General features: G+C 36.4%; 1 protein-coding gene across 1 annotated transcript in view; it reads right to left on the bottom strand.

The window, feature by feature from the left end:
• Positions 1 to 1,478: 1,478 nt before the first annotated feature.
• MMP24 (matrix metallopeptidase 24) overlaps positions 1,479 to 13,840 on the bottom strand; it is a 48,868-nt gene continuing 36,506 nt past the window's right edge. Inside the window, 6 exon segments of the mRNA XM_032217359.1 lie at positions 1,479 to 2,917; positions 2,920 to 3,093; positions 4,242 to 4,508; positions 5,831 to 5,969; positions 8,134 to 8,348; positions 10,771 to 10,932. Of these exon segments, the coding sequence (XP_032073250.1) occupies positions 2,757 to 2,917; positions 2,920 to 3,093; positions 4,242 to 4,508; positions 5,831 to 5,969; positions 8,134 to 8,348; positions 10,771 to 10,932 (1,118 nt within the window). The 3' untranslated portion in view covers positions 1,479 to 2,756.

The following is a 13,840-nucleotide window of genomic DNA, read 5'->3' as shown; positions in this document are numbered from 1 at the left end:
CAGAAAAAAGATATCCCAAAGGCTACGTCAACATGCTTCCCTAAAAACCACTGCCTTTTAATCTGTATTGTTAAAGAAATGCTTTACAATCTTTCTTAAAGCTAAACTATTTGGTATGTTCTCAGTTAACAACATATATATAAATTAGTATAACTTTTACTAATTCCAATGCTGGGGTTGACACAGAATTAACAATTTCAAAAACAAACTAGTTATCCATTCTAGGGTTTTTTCCCTGTAATACGTATGTGTGAAATATGAGTCTTTAATCTTTACCACATCTGTTTTCTTCAACTTTTCTCTTGAATAATTTTCAATCATCCCCCCCCCCGCTGAGCCTTAATGTTTCAACCCAGTTGAAAAAAGTCAACAGAGTAGATTTATAGAATAGAATCAGTGAAAATTTGGAAAAGCTGCACCTTATCATCCTTTATTTAATTATTGCCTAGTAGAAAGTTTGAAAGCAATATATTGGCATTCATTAAAAAGTTGCCACTTTGATTTCAGTGGATCTGCATACAAATCACAAAATCTGGGAACAGCCTTCATTCTGCTAATGGATTGTATATTCCTATTCTCTTGAAAGAATTGGCATTGTGTAGCCACTATTTAGTTCAACTTTTCTGACAAGAAAGAGTAAGAAAGATTTCTGAGGAGAGGACCATACTACCTTTCGTGTGTGAGAACTTGCTCACATAAATTGTTATTCCACATGAGATTCCCATAATCCCATAACATAGTCCAACATCCCTTTGGAAGAGGCAGGTTTTTTAGGATGGGAATGTGATAAAAACATTACCTTTTGTCTATACCCTTTTCATGGATTGGATCTAAAATGCCCATGTTTAGGATTGCCTTGTTTAAGCACTATCCAAAACAAAATATTTTGTACTGAATATGAAACTACCTTATAAGTTCTTCCTAACTTGCCTTAGAGCATGCAATTTTAGAGGTTGTTTAAGGGTTTGGCTGAGACAAATTCCAGAGGCCGCCTGGGAGACAATAGGGCAAGGATGGTATGCCTGCTTCTCTTTTCCACTCTCTTCCATTTATGCGCTGGCCTATGCATTTATTTGTCAAATTTGTTTGCCATCCATCTCGCCAAAGATGACTGTAGGCAACTTACAGACATTGAATAAAATGCCATATTTAAAAAAAAAACATAAATTTAAAATTCAATTAAATCCATCTATCCATTGATCTCAGCACCTTCCTTTTCTTACTTCCCTCAAGCTTTGTTGGACTCTCTGGACATTGGCTGCAATGGGTTTAGGACAACTTGCCTCAGCCAACTTGGCACAGCCAACGTGCTGTGAGAAAACATTGCCAACTCGCTGCAGGACAAGAGTTAAACTAATGTTGAAGAAATAGTAGACTAGAATAATTAAAGAAAGGATGCAAAAGGAGGGACAAAATGAAATGTGAATGGCAAAAATTAAAATGATTTTTAATTCTTTTCAATAGATTGAATGGTTAAATTGTCCCACAGTGAGTTGTCCCATAGCAAATTGGCCATGGCAAGTTGGCAGTTGCGAGTTGGCCATAGGAAATTGTCCCATTCTGGGCTGCAACACCTAAGGGGAATTAGGGAAGGCAGGCTGCAGATGAAGCCAAGGATAATGACAGGCAGGATTCTCTCCAGCTCTAATCTTTATCTCCCTCTTAGTCATTTTTTGCAACCCTTATTTTCCTTCTATTTAAATATACTAATGACAATAAACAGTGGTTTAATTACACTGTCAAATTTTAAAATTACAAGCTTTAAAATATATTTTATTTTATGTCACCCTTTCCATCATTGTAAACCAAATTCCCATTGCAAACTTGCCCACAAATTTTACTATTCTAATGCATATGTGATTTATTTTCTCTTATATAAATGGGTGAAAATATCATGGAACATACATTTCATCTTATAATGGTAACAATTTATTGTTGCCAACTTAAAATAGTGGTAATATGACATTTAAATATTTATTACATGACACGTTATTAAAAACAAGATCATTAAGGTCTGCATTCACATCATTAGTGTTTTTGTAAATTCAATTTTTTTAGTCTTGCAGACTAGTTGAATTCAGAAATTTCATTTCTGTTAGTTTTGGTGATCTGAAATGACATTAGAGCTGTTTGAAGTTGTGGTCTACACAAAATTACCTCTTAAGAGCTCTTGTGTTTGTTGCTGAAGAGTGGAAACATTACCATGAATGTACAAAACATCTGACCAGCAGGTATTGGAAAAAAAATGGTATTCAGGTAATTGCCTGGATCCTGTAATAAATTAAAATCTTTCAGAATGACTAAGCCTCAGAATGTCCTCTTCAGAAGGTACTGAAATGTTCCTTTTGTGACCCACAGAACTGTCTCTTTTTATGAGGCAAGTGTAGAAAAAAAGACTCAATAGGTGGTTGGCTACACTGGCAAATGCTGGGTTTAAAAGAGGGCACTGAAGAAGATTGCTCAAGTGAATTGAAAAAAGGTTGAAGCAAACTTCTCTTGAGGTCTCCCAACACTCACTGAGTGGGTTGGTCAAATATGTCAAACTGAGACACACGGCACTGAGGCAGTCAGAAGGAAAGCGGCTCTACAGTGCAAGGCCACCTGGGTTTAGTTGATTTTTGTTTTTGTTTTCAGTCCCAGAATTCTCTGACTCACATCTCTTGAAGAAGTTGTTTGGCAGGCTATCCATCAAACCGCCTTCTAATGTCTGCAGCCCATCATCATCATCTCATGAACCAAATGAGCTACTGAACTTGTCATACCCATTCCTGGACAGGTCTTCTGTAGTATGTCACGCTTTGCTGGACCTCTTTATTTTGAACTGGAAGATTGTGTATACCAAGACAAGGGATACACAGAGATAAAATGCAGGGGATCACAACTGCAATTGCATTAACGGTGCTAGGCACATCGTTATAGTTACCATAATATCAACATCATCATGAGAGAGGCGTCGGTCTTTGCTTCGTTCAACTTCTTTCTGATTGCAACCCATCCAGTCTTTGAGAATTGACCTAGGATACCCTGGCTCCACAGTCAGCCTCTGGTTATCAAACTTCCAGTATTCCTTACCCTTATAAAAGTAAGTATAAACTGAAAAAGAAAGCAGAGATTACTTCATTTATGCACCACTAAAATCACAGTCCACTGGAATCAGTCATTAAGGCCATTATGTATAGGAAACCAAATTAAAAGCTTCTCAGACAAATTACTGTCCAGAATTGGCACAGTTTTGAAGTGGAGCCGAGTAAACAGAATAGAGTGGAATGATTACTTCTTATGATTTGGTAATTGCATTTTTTGATGCAGCCTAAATTGAATTGCTGTTTTCTTCAACCACAATATATTTTTGGCTCAAATTCAGTCTGCAATCAACAACTATTCCAAGATCTTTTGTGTAACTATTGTTAACAAGGCAGGTATCCTTCATTGTACACATCTGCGTTTATTTTTGCTTCATTATGAAGAACTTTTCACTTGTCTTTTTAAGATTTATTTTTACTTTCAGCCCATTTCTTAAATCTATCAGCATAATCTTAAATTTTACTTCTCTCCTCTAGACTATTAATTACTGTGGTCAATACTGTATCATTTGCAAATCTGTTGTATTTTTCATTATCTCAACCAAATAATAAAATACTGAAAATAGAGGACCCCAACTGATTGTGAAACCACACTCAACATAGTTGAATGAGAAATTATTCCTGAGAACTCTGAATACCTTGAACAGAGTTTGGAATACAATCACAGTTTTCAATTCCAATTAATTGTCCTGCAATCCAATCCACACTTAACTAGCTTGTTACATTAATCAGCATGTCATGGAGTAGTTTATCAAATGCTTTGCTGCAAGTCAGGATATAGAAAATCTAAATGCTGAGGAATAGAGATAAAATGGAAAATTATGTATATGGAAACACTAGCCATACTTCAGAAGACAGAGTAAAAAGAAATTATTTAGCTTTTCCTACATGTAGACATATTTCCTTCATTTGCATCAGAAAGAATGAGGATAGGAATAAACATCCATTTATTGTTTAAGGTTCACTGATTAAATCAATCCAGCCTAGCTGAAATACTGGATTTAGTGAATCAGAAGCCTAGTCAGGAATCCATTTATAAGCATGTGTCTTTGCATTATTATGATTGCTTGGTCATAGCAATCCAAACACTTTGCTTAGCAAAAAATAAAAACTAGACATGAAGTGCTACTGAATCAAATGCAACATGTTTATACTCACAGCCTTCTTTGCTGACAAAAGCTCCTTGTGGAGCTTGTGGAATCCCTTTCCACACAGTGATTGGCTTGGGGTAGCCTGGATCTGTTGCTCTCTTGTCTTCATTATACCTCCAGTATTTATCTCCTTTGAAGAAGTATGTTTTGCCTACAGGTTCCCACCGTAAAGCTGTGTCAATCCCTTCCCGGGGAAGACAGCTGCCCAACTCCACTAGGCTGTGCGGGTATCCTGGTTCTGCTGTCACTTCCTTAAAAACCCAATACTTATCTCCTAGATTTGAGGAGGAAAGAACATACATAATATATAATTACTAAGAGCTTATAAAATCATTAGCTGTTTTTTTTTCCTGTGAGAGGTTTAGAAAATAGCAGGTGTTGGAAGTTAAAACCCACCCCTCTCCTAGAGAAATGAAATATTTTGGGGAAATATATAAAAGGCAGAATATTTCCCCTACAAAGAGAAGTAGAAACTCAAGAGAGGCAGAAAATCTGCCCCCCACCTTTGTCAATGGGGCATTAAGGCCTGAGCCAGAGAAACATGTTTTTAGACAGGAAACAGATTCACTCTTAATAGCTTCTCCCACCTTTGTCAATGGACCATTAAGGCCCTAGCCAGCCTTATTGTGCAATATTGGGCAATGAAGGGCCATCTCATTGCCCTTCATTGCACCACCCAACAAGTTTCAACCAAACTTAGCACACAATCTATAAAGATAGCTGACCCCACCCCCACTCCTTGGAGTATGACAACCAATCAGAATACATTTCTTACACAGGAATAGGAAACAGAGAGGTGGGGCCCCAGAGAGGGCATAAAACCCAGGGGCTCTCAGGTTCTCTGCCCTTTTCTGCTCAGGAATTCAAGCCATGTGATCCTGTCCACCATTAAACCATCTTTCCAAGCAGCCTCCATGTTTCCACGGTCTTTTTTCCCTACTTGGAACTGAACCCAGAAGGTCATTTCTTCCAACACAGGCAACAATTTTTCACTGATTTCCTTTATCTGATTCAAATGATTTTTTTGATAGCTGAATCAGACAGAGAGCTTAATCTTTTGGGTAGTAACAAATTGCAATTGAAAACTGCCTTCCATAAAGTTGACTGTTTGGTTGCAACGTGTTAAAAGGTTTTCTGGAAAATAATCCACAATTCAGAAAGTTGATGCAAATATGGGCTATACTAAATATGATCTCATTCACATTGATTATCTAAAAAATATATGGTTTTTTTTAAAAAAATACTTCGGAATAAGAACACTTTGCCTATGCTTTTAATTTTGATAAAAACACCTGAACATCACCAAATTTTTTAAATAATAAAAATACATTGATGGGGCTTGCTCTTTGCTCTGTCTTAGAGGTGACAGACAACTGCCTCTCCCATTAAGAAAATGGTAATGTGTAATTTAAAGAAACCCATGCTAGATCTGTCACCACCCAGGTCAACAAGGACTATACTTGCTTCCATGAGTCAGAAAAACTGAACAAAAATGTATTAAGATCAGGTTTTCAATGCGTGCTAGCATCTGTTTTGATAATATTTGTATTATTGTAGAACTGTTTGTATTTCCATGATAAATAAAAATAAAAATACCTTTAAAGAAAACAAATTTTCCATCAGATCTTTCATAGGCAGCATCAATTTTTGCTGGGAGCCCTTTCCAGAACTGCTCAATTTGCATGGGATAACCCTCTTGTACTCGACTGTTACGAAGACGCCAAAACCAGCGGTCCTAAAAAAAAAAGAAAACCACCTCCTAGGATTATACTTCAGATTCCAATAAGAGGACACAAAACAGCAAAGTAGGTTTTATATTGCATTCTTTAAAAAATCACTGCAAGACATTTTGCTACCTGGGTGAGGTGCACGGGACTCAAGCCCACCCAGTTATTTTGGCACTAGTGGGATTTTACTGCCAGAAAAACAGAGTGGTACCTATATTATTAGGTACCTGTATTATTTCTAACATTAATACCTCCCTCTTTCCCTGGAAGTAAAACCTTAAGACTCACTCTGTCTAATAATAGAACTAGCTCCTGACTCTACTCTTTTCCTCCCCACCTCTGAGATTACTTGATAACATCGATTTCCAGAAGAAAACCATCTCAAATCCACATCCTTCCTTTTTCTACATTCTACGTTCATCTTTACATTCAAATCAAGTATCAAATGATGCACAAGTTTGCTCTCCTTCCACTCCCATTGATTTTACTTAAAGACATGCCGAGATTCAGAACAGGACATAAGGCAACAAAAGAGTTTACAGTATTAAACAATATAAACACCCATCTTGAAAACAATATTTAAAAACAGAAAGTAATAGTAACACACATATAAAACATTGACGTGTTCTTAAAATATTTTTAAAAGAATATCTTGGAGGCATTAAACATGCAATCATTTGAAATGTTATCACCTTGGGTTGCCATTTCATTCAATATAATGAATACACATTGGCCTAGATCTGTAATCTTTATCTAAGGACATGACCAATCTATCTTTCTGAGTCAGATACTCGGCTCAAGATAACATTTTAAAGAAGCAGCAATCACTTTCCTTTTCCACAATTAAACCAATGCAAGAAATACATTTAGACTCTGCACAGATTACTCAGCTTAATGATATATCGTGCTTTGCTCAGCAGATTTATATATTATGATATAAATTCTATATCTAGAGTATGACTACTGTAAAATGTTTGCACTTTTGGGATAGGATGTAATGATACTTGTAAAATCTTGTTTTTTTTAAATCACAGAGAAAAATATGCAAACTTATTTATATTTGTGCAAGCAATCCGATGTAAGACAATTTGGTATATCAGTGATACTAAGCTCAGCATATTATGGTTGTCTGTTTTGTTAAGGTGTAACATCCTGATTTTTTAAAAAAATTATTTCATACAAAAATTTTCAATTATAAAACCATCAAAAAGTGGGAAATTAATCAGGAAACAGAGATTTTTCTGACAGAAAAGAGGTCTGTTCTGGTTCAAATTCCCTCTAACGGTCTAACGCATTTCAGAAAATTAACATAAAAGCATAGCATCATTAGTTCTCATGTTTGCAGAGCAAAATATCAGCTATGAAAAAATTTGCCTTGCTCCAAACCGCATCCTCATGTCCTGGAGATACCTAGGTCCCATTTATGAAACAGAACTACTCTCAGTTGGAAGAACTCTTCACATGCACTGGAGTTCCCACAAGCAAAAAATTGCTACATCAGAACAAACACCCAAAACAGAACAACAATGTGAAAACAATCCTTATTCTAGATTTAAAATGTTTAGGTTGAGGTTATCTAAATAGTTGAGAAGGAAAGTTGTGTCACCTGCTATATCAAAGTAACCCAATAATTCTTCAGACAAAGGCAGGCAAATTCACTGCAAGTCAGTCATTATTGAATGTGATTAGTGCAGAGGTGGGTTCCTACCCGTTCAGACCAGTTCGGCCAAGTAGATAGTAACTCAGCCTGCCACACCCTAAACAAGTTCTATTGACGGCAGCGCCATCTTGATTTTCGGTTCTGCGCATGCGCAGAACAATCTTCATTGCAAAAATGTAATTTTTTCTTTTCTAATTTTGTGCGCATCTGCAGACCTTTTTAGGTGCACATTTTTTTGCGGGCCAAACCGGCAGTAATTTTGGCAGCAACCCACCTCTGGATTAGTGATAGCAAAACATCAAACGACTTGGTTGACAGCAGAGGTTGTATTCTGCCGGTTCTCCCCAGTTTGGGCGAACTGGTAATGGCTCCACCCACCCACCCAGACGTCATCACAGGCGTCCTGCGAAGATTAGAGCATTTCATGCCTGGTTGACAGGCAATCAATTATATATTCCTTTGTAATAGATAGAGATGAATAAAAACCACACTTCTGGAACAGTCCTTCCTACCTTGAAAACAAACATTTCTCCTCGGAACAGAGCCACAGTATTGAAATTTCCATCACATATGTTGGGTTTGCTGCCTGGAGCAGAAGGCCTGTCCCCTAAAGGAGGCCTGGGAGGCCGTGAATGTCTGTCATGTTTTCTTTCTGAAGTTGAATGGATTCTGCGGACAGGAAGGGTTGGTAAAGGTCTGGTGGGTTCCAGCGGCTCAGCAGGTGGACCTAAGCAAAGAAGGAAGAAGGGAAATCAAAAACCGGCTGGGAGTATTTTCCCCCACCACATTAAACATTGTCAGACAGCTTGAGCATGTTTTTTTCTAAAGATTTAATCAAAATATTCCCTTTGTCTATAAACTGCAGTATAATTTTAAGCATCCTGCAACAAATTGTAGTTGTACTTTTGGATAATATACCGGTAATTACCAACAGTATTGGATTTTTCTACATAAAGTGCTTCAGCTATTAGTCTAATTATCAATGGATGCAACCCTTTTATGGTTGCTGTGGAACGTATTGCAGATCACATGTGGGTAAGGCTTGGGGAAAAAAATTAAAGCCGTTTATTATTTTCTTGCAAGTGTGGAGGAGATATTTATTGGGTTATGAGTCACTCCAGTGCTCAGGGGACATGTTTATATTGGATTGCTACAACCTGGCAATGCATTTGCACACTAATGCAAGCTAGAAGTGCCATGGTACTGCAATCTGTCATTCAATTATAATTTTGGATGGAGGGAGGGTTCTGAGATGTGGAGATATTGGCAGGGAGAGGCAGGAAAGGGTGCTTTGCTTATAGCAGACAAGGGCCAATTTGTGGTATATCCAGAGCATTATATTTATTTTGCATTTTTCTTTTTTAATTGATTTCCCAGGTGTTTTATCACTATAATACAGGCATGCCTCTAATTTATATTCTTCAATCAAATGCTTGTAGTTTTATATATTTAAAGTTAGAAAGCTTTTTCCCTCTCTTAAAGCTTAAGCAGAAGGGCAGTAAATGGAGGAAGAGACCAGGGGTGGGTTCCTGCCAGTTCTAACCTCTTCTATAGAAGAGGTTCCACAAATCTACAGTGCCATTTAGAACCGGTTCCAGCTCTCTCCACCCGCCCATCCACACATCATCAAGATGAAGAGCGAGAAGAGGAATTCTGGGAGTTGAAGTCCACAAGTCTTAAAGCTGTCAAGTTTGATCACCCCTGGGTTTTTTTTCTAAAAGATTAGGGGTGCAAGGGTCTTGTAACTTGACAGCTTTAAGACTTGTGTGCTTCAAATGCCAGAATTTCTGAGCCAACATTTTGGTTGCTAAGCAAGAACGTTGTTAAGTGAGTTTCACCACATTTTTCAAGTTGGCCATGCCCACCCAGTCACATGGCTGGCAAGCCATTCCCACCTGGTCACATCGCTGGCAAGCCAGTCCCACAAAGCAGGCCATACCTACAGAAGAGGTTCTAAAAATTTTTGAAACCCACCACTGGAAGAGACCTACCTCTCAAATACATTGGACTTAATACATCCATAAATCGGATGCCAGATGGGTGAAGCTCTCTGGAAGATAAGCAGTAGTAGCAGAAACTACCAGGCCATAACTCCAGAGCAGGATCAGGGCTTCTGAGAGTCAATGTTGGGACTTCCAGACTTTCACCCTGCAGATTTCAACAATTTGCTACATAGAGGGTGTAGGATACAAAGCATGGTGATAACATGGGGAAAGCTATAGGTCTTAATCTTTTCAAAGCTTTTCCTTTTTGTTCCTCTTCTCTTTATTGCTTTGAAGGAGAAAATTGTTCTAATACTACAGAAGGGAATTTTTAGTGATTACATGAAAATAGGGAGGAGAAAAAGGATCAAGAAACAGAACTGTGGTCTTATGAAAGAAACCCTGTGGGGAATGGCATTGCAATTCCATCCCTTGGCATGAGGTTTGTTGACGTATGCAGCCTGAACATTTTAGGGGATAATGTTGGCACAGGTATGAGAAAGGGACAGAGGGTGGCAAATTTGCCTTCTGTAACGTTACATGTGCTAGTCAATAAATGTTTGTGACATTTCAGTAACTGCGTTTTACTTTATGGTTTATACTCAATAGTTGTCCTTGCTATGGTGGTGAAATAACATGGTACCAACAACCCCTTGTTTTGGCTTGACAAAATGTCACTTCCTTACAATTGATGCATTCATAGAGGCAACCTTCAATTGCAGTCAGCTCCATGTTGCATATTTCTTATTGAAGGAATCTCTGTTTATCTCCTATCAAAATAGAATACTTTTAAAGACACCGTTTTAAATTCAACAATGAATGAGAAGCCTGAAGCGCCTGAGCAGTTTTCTGAAGACATGCCTTTATTTCAGTGGTGGGAAATTCAAGGGATCCATGATACCATTAGCTGTGCAGAGAAGGAAAGCAGGACAATTACATTTTCTTCTGTAGGGGCTAAGATCAATTTGAGAGGTAAAATTGATGTCTTAGGTGTTAACTTATCAAATATTGGTAATAAAAAATGAAGTTATTTTAAGTGAAAATTTTTCCAAAGTAAACTTCATGAAACAAATTTGAGTAATTCCCCCCACTCTTCAGAATCACAATTTTGGTTCTATAAATTATAGAAAAACCATCTGAAATTATGGCATAAGGAATTTATCTTACCATAGATCTTCTGAATTCCTTGAAGGTCATCTTGGGGTAACTTAAAATTGTGTGTCTCCATGTACTGATAAAAAGGAGCCATAATGGCACTAGGGTCATTGGAATGCTCAAGGCCTAATGCATGACCCAATTCATGTACTGCAACCAGAAAAAGATCGTTTCCTAGAGAGGCAAAGCGTGTAACTATTAGCTTCTGCATTAATAGGACAAGAGTTCCAATCACAACCTTCACAAATTCTTATTATCACATCATTATAGCAGTATAGCAGTTATGGCTTTACAAAGAAATTCAGGCTGCATCTGAATATAATTACAATATCTATTGTGTCTTTTGTATGCTGTTTCTGTTTGTATAATAGAATTAGCAATTTTTGTGCATTTAATTGAGTCAATATCATCTCAATAGTCCTGGCAACAATATCAAAACCAGTATCAGCTACACAAATTAGTTCAGGTTCATAGACAATTTTCTAATATGGTGCCCTGTACATGTTTTGGGATTTATACCATTCTTAGCAAGCATACCACAAAGCAATGATGCTCATTAAAGATAATTTGATTCTTGCTAACAAGATTTTGCAAAAGGCTGCTGATAGTATGTGACTAAGCTATCAAAGACATTAGTTATATTACACTGTAAAATGTACAATTAATTCGAGGGGAAAGAATTTCAGAGGTCAAAGTGTCTTCTGTTTATCATATATCAAGGCACAGATTATATAAACAGGCAGTTTTAGGCAATGTAAAGTCCAAAAAGACAAAGCATGAAACCTAAGTTGATAATATTATGCCCCAAATCCAGGTAAAATTTAGAAAAAAATATATTCTTAGTAGCACTTAGAATAAAGAGGACATTCTACAATACTATGAGATAGCCTAACATCATTTTTTTCTTTTAGTTTTAGGCATTCATTCTTATTTTGTATCTTAAGCCACTAAAATCTATAGAGCTATAGGTCTTCAAGATGTTTATGTATGTACATTATATCAAGTTTAAAACACATACTCTGTAAGTGATTTAGTGCTTTCAGATTTCTACATGATGACTCACAATGGAACACGTATCTAACTTATTTTTCCATGTTCCATAAGAGTGGGAAAATGTAAATTAAAATAATGTAAGAGCCGAGGTGGCGCAGTGGTTAGGGTGCAGTACTGCAGGCCACTTCAGCTGACTGTTATCTGCAGTTCAGCGGTTCTAATCTCACCGGCTCAAGGTTGACTCAGCCTTCCATCCTTCCGAGGTGGGTGAAATGAGGATCCAGACTGTGGGGGCAATATGCTGACTCTGTAAACCGCTTAGAGAGGGCTGAAAGCCCTATGAAGCGGTATATAAATCTAACTGCTATTGCTATTGCTAAATAAGAATCACTAAATAAGAAGCAATGACAACTCAGCAAAGAAAATCACCTAACAACTAGCAAAAACATATTTTAAGTGTTATTCAAATATTAGCACACTTTTCTTAAAAACATATTGCATTTTAGGCTTTTCAGTTAATAGTTTTAATTATGATTAAGTTTCCCGGCTTTCTAAAACATAATGGCGCCTGTATAAGTTAAGCTGTCTACAATAGAAAAAATAGCATCAAATATTAATTTTTATATAATATTCTGATTATGCTCCAGAACATTTCATGCGTAAGACAACTAACAGATGGGATGCAGATGGGGGGGGGGGGGGGGAGAGAACAAAAAATAATGTGCATTAATATATTGCTACAAAATGTTATAGAAGTTATAGTAATAGTTTAGAAGACTGTAGATTTTTCAGTACAGCATCAAAATATATATGGAAGTGCATTCTATTAATGTTATGTTAAACAACGCTAATAATAAAAATACTGTTGCAACTGAACTCTAGCAGATTAACTTGTATCTTTACAGTTTGCAGGACTTCCCTAAATGGAAGAACTTATCTAGATCTTTTAGAAAATAATTTTCATTAACAAATTTTAAGAATAAAAATAATATGCATTTTTAAAAGTGTAAGTGAACACTAAACACACAAAAACACTAACAACCTCTATATGCTCTATTACATTATTGGTTCTTGATTTTATTATGTATTCCAAAACGAAAACAGTGGAACACTGTTTGCACTTCTTTGTTTCTTGTCATCTTAAAAAATGAGAAACATCTTTCAATTAATTTATCAACATAATTGTTCTTCAGATGTTTTTTGCATACACGTATTTCTGTATAAATAGTATATGTGCCATTATTTGTCAGTAAACTTCTTATATAAGTTCTGTATCTCTGTTCCATTGCTATATCATTAAGGTTCCATCTCGAAATGTAAGAAATTGTCTGGAGATCCTAAATGGCAAGGGCGCAAATATTTATTTACTTATTTTTAATTATTAGATTTATGTGCCTCCTGCCCATTCTTCTCAGTTGCTGCTCCTTCTCCACTCTATCTAGCTAACCGCAGGAACAGCTGTGGTTATTAGGCTTTAAAGTGACAGGCAGACGAAACACAAGAGCAAACACCATTTGACAAAAAAAAAAAAAGTGGGTGGGGCATTCTGCATATTTTTTGCTAATTCAAAGTCTGTGTCTGGGAACAGTTTAGCATATGGTTAATAAATAGGTGAGAACAAACTGTTAAAATTTAAAAATGAAGGGGAAAAAAAACAGGCTATGCAATTAATCCCTGGTATGACTAGGACTAATACCAAAACTATAATTATATAAAATATAATTATATAAATTATATAAACAATTCTAATTTGCCTATAACATTTTTTTGGTTAACTAGCTATATTAACTTTTGCTATCATAATAATAATAATATAGCCACAATTTCTTCATATACTGTATTTCAGGTGTGTATGTTGAAAACAAGAGTTAGATGATCCTAGTCTAGGTGCAACATGTTGAAATACCACAAATAGGAGAATGGTAGACAGACATGTTGAAATAAATGATAGACAACTGCTTATATTACAGAATAATTAAAAAAAATAGCTGTATAATGCATGCATGTGTTTAATATGCACATTGCACATGCAACCAACTTATACAATAGAAAATAAAAGTATTAAGCATGGACAACAAAGCTAAAATGT

The sequence above is a fragment of the Thamnophis elegans genome, chromosome 5 (assembly GCF_009769535.1).
Source record: "Thamnophis elegans isolate rThaEle1 chromosome 5, rThaEle1.pri, whole genome shotgun sequence".
NCBI lineage: Eukaryota > Metazoa > Chordata > Lepidosauria > Squamata > Colubridae > Thamnophis > Thamnophis elegans.
Note: the sequence above shows the minus strand (reverse complement) of the source record. Positions and strands in the feature narration are given on the sequence as shown.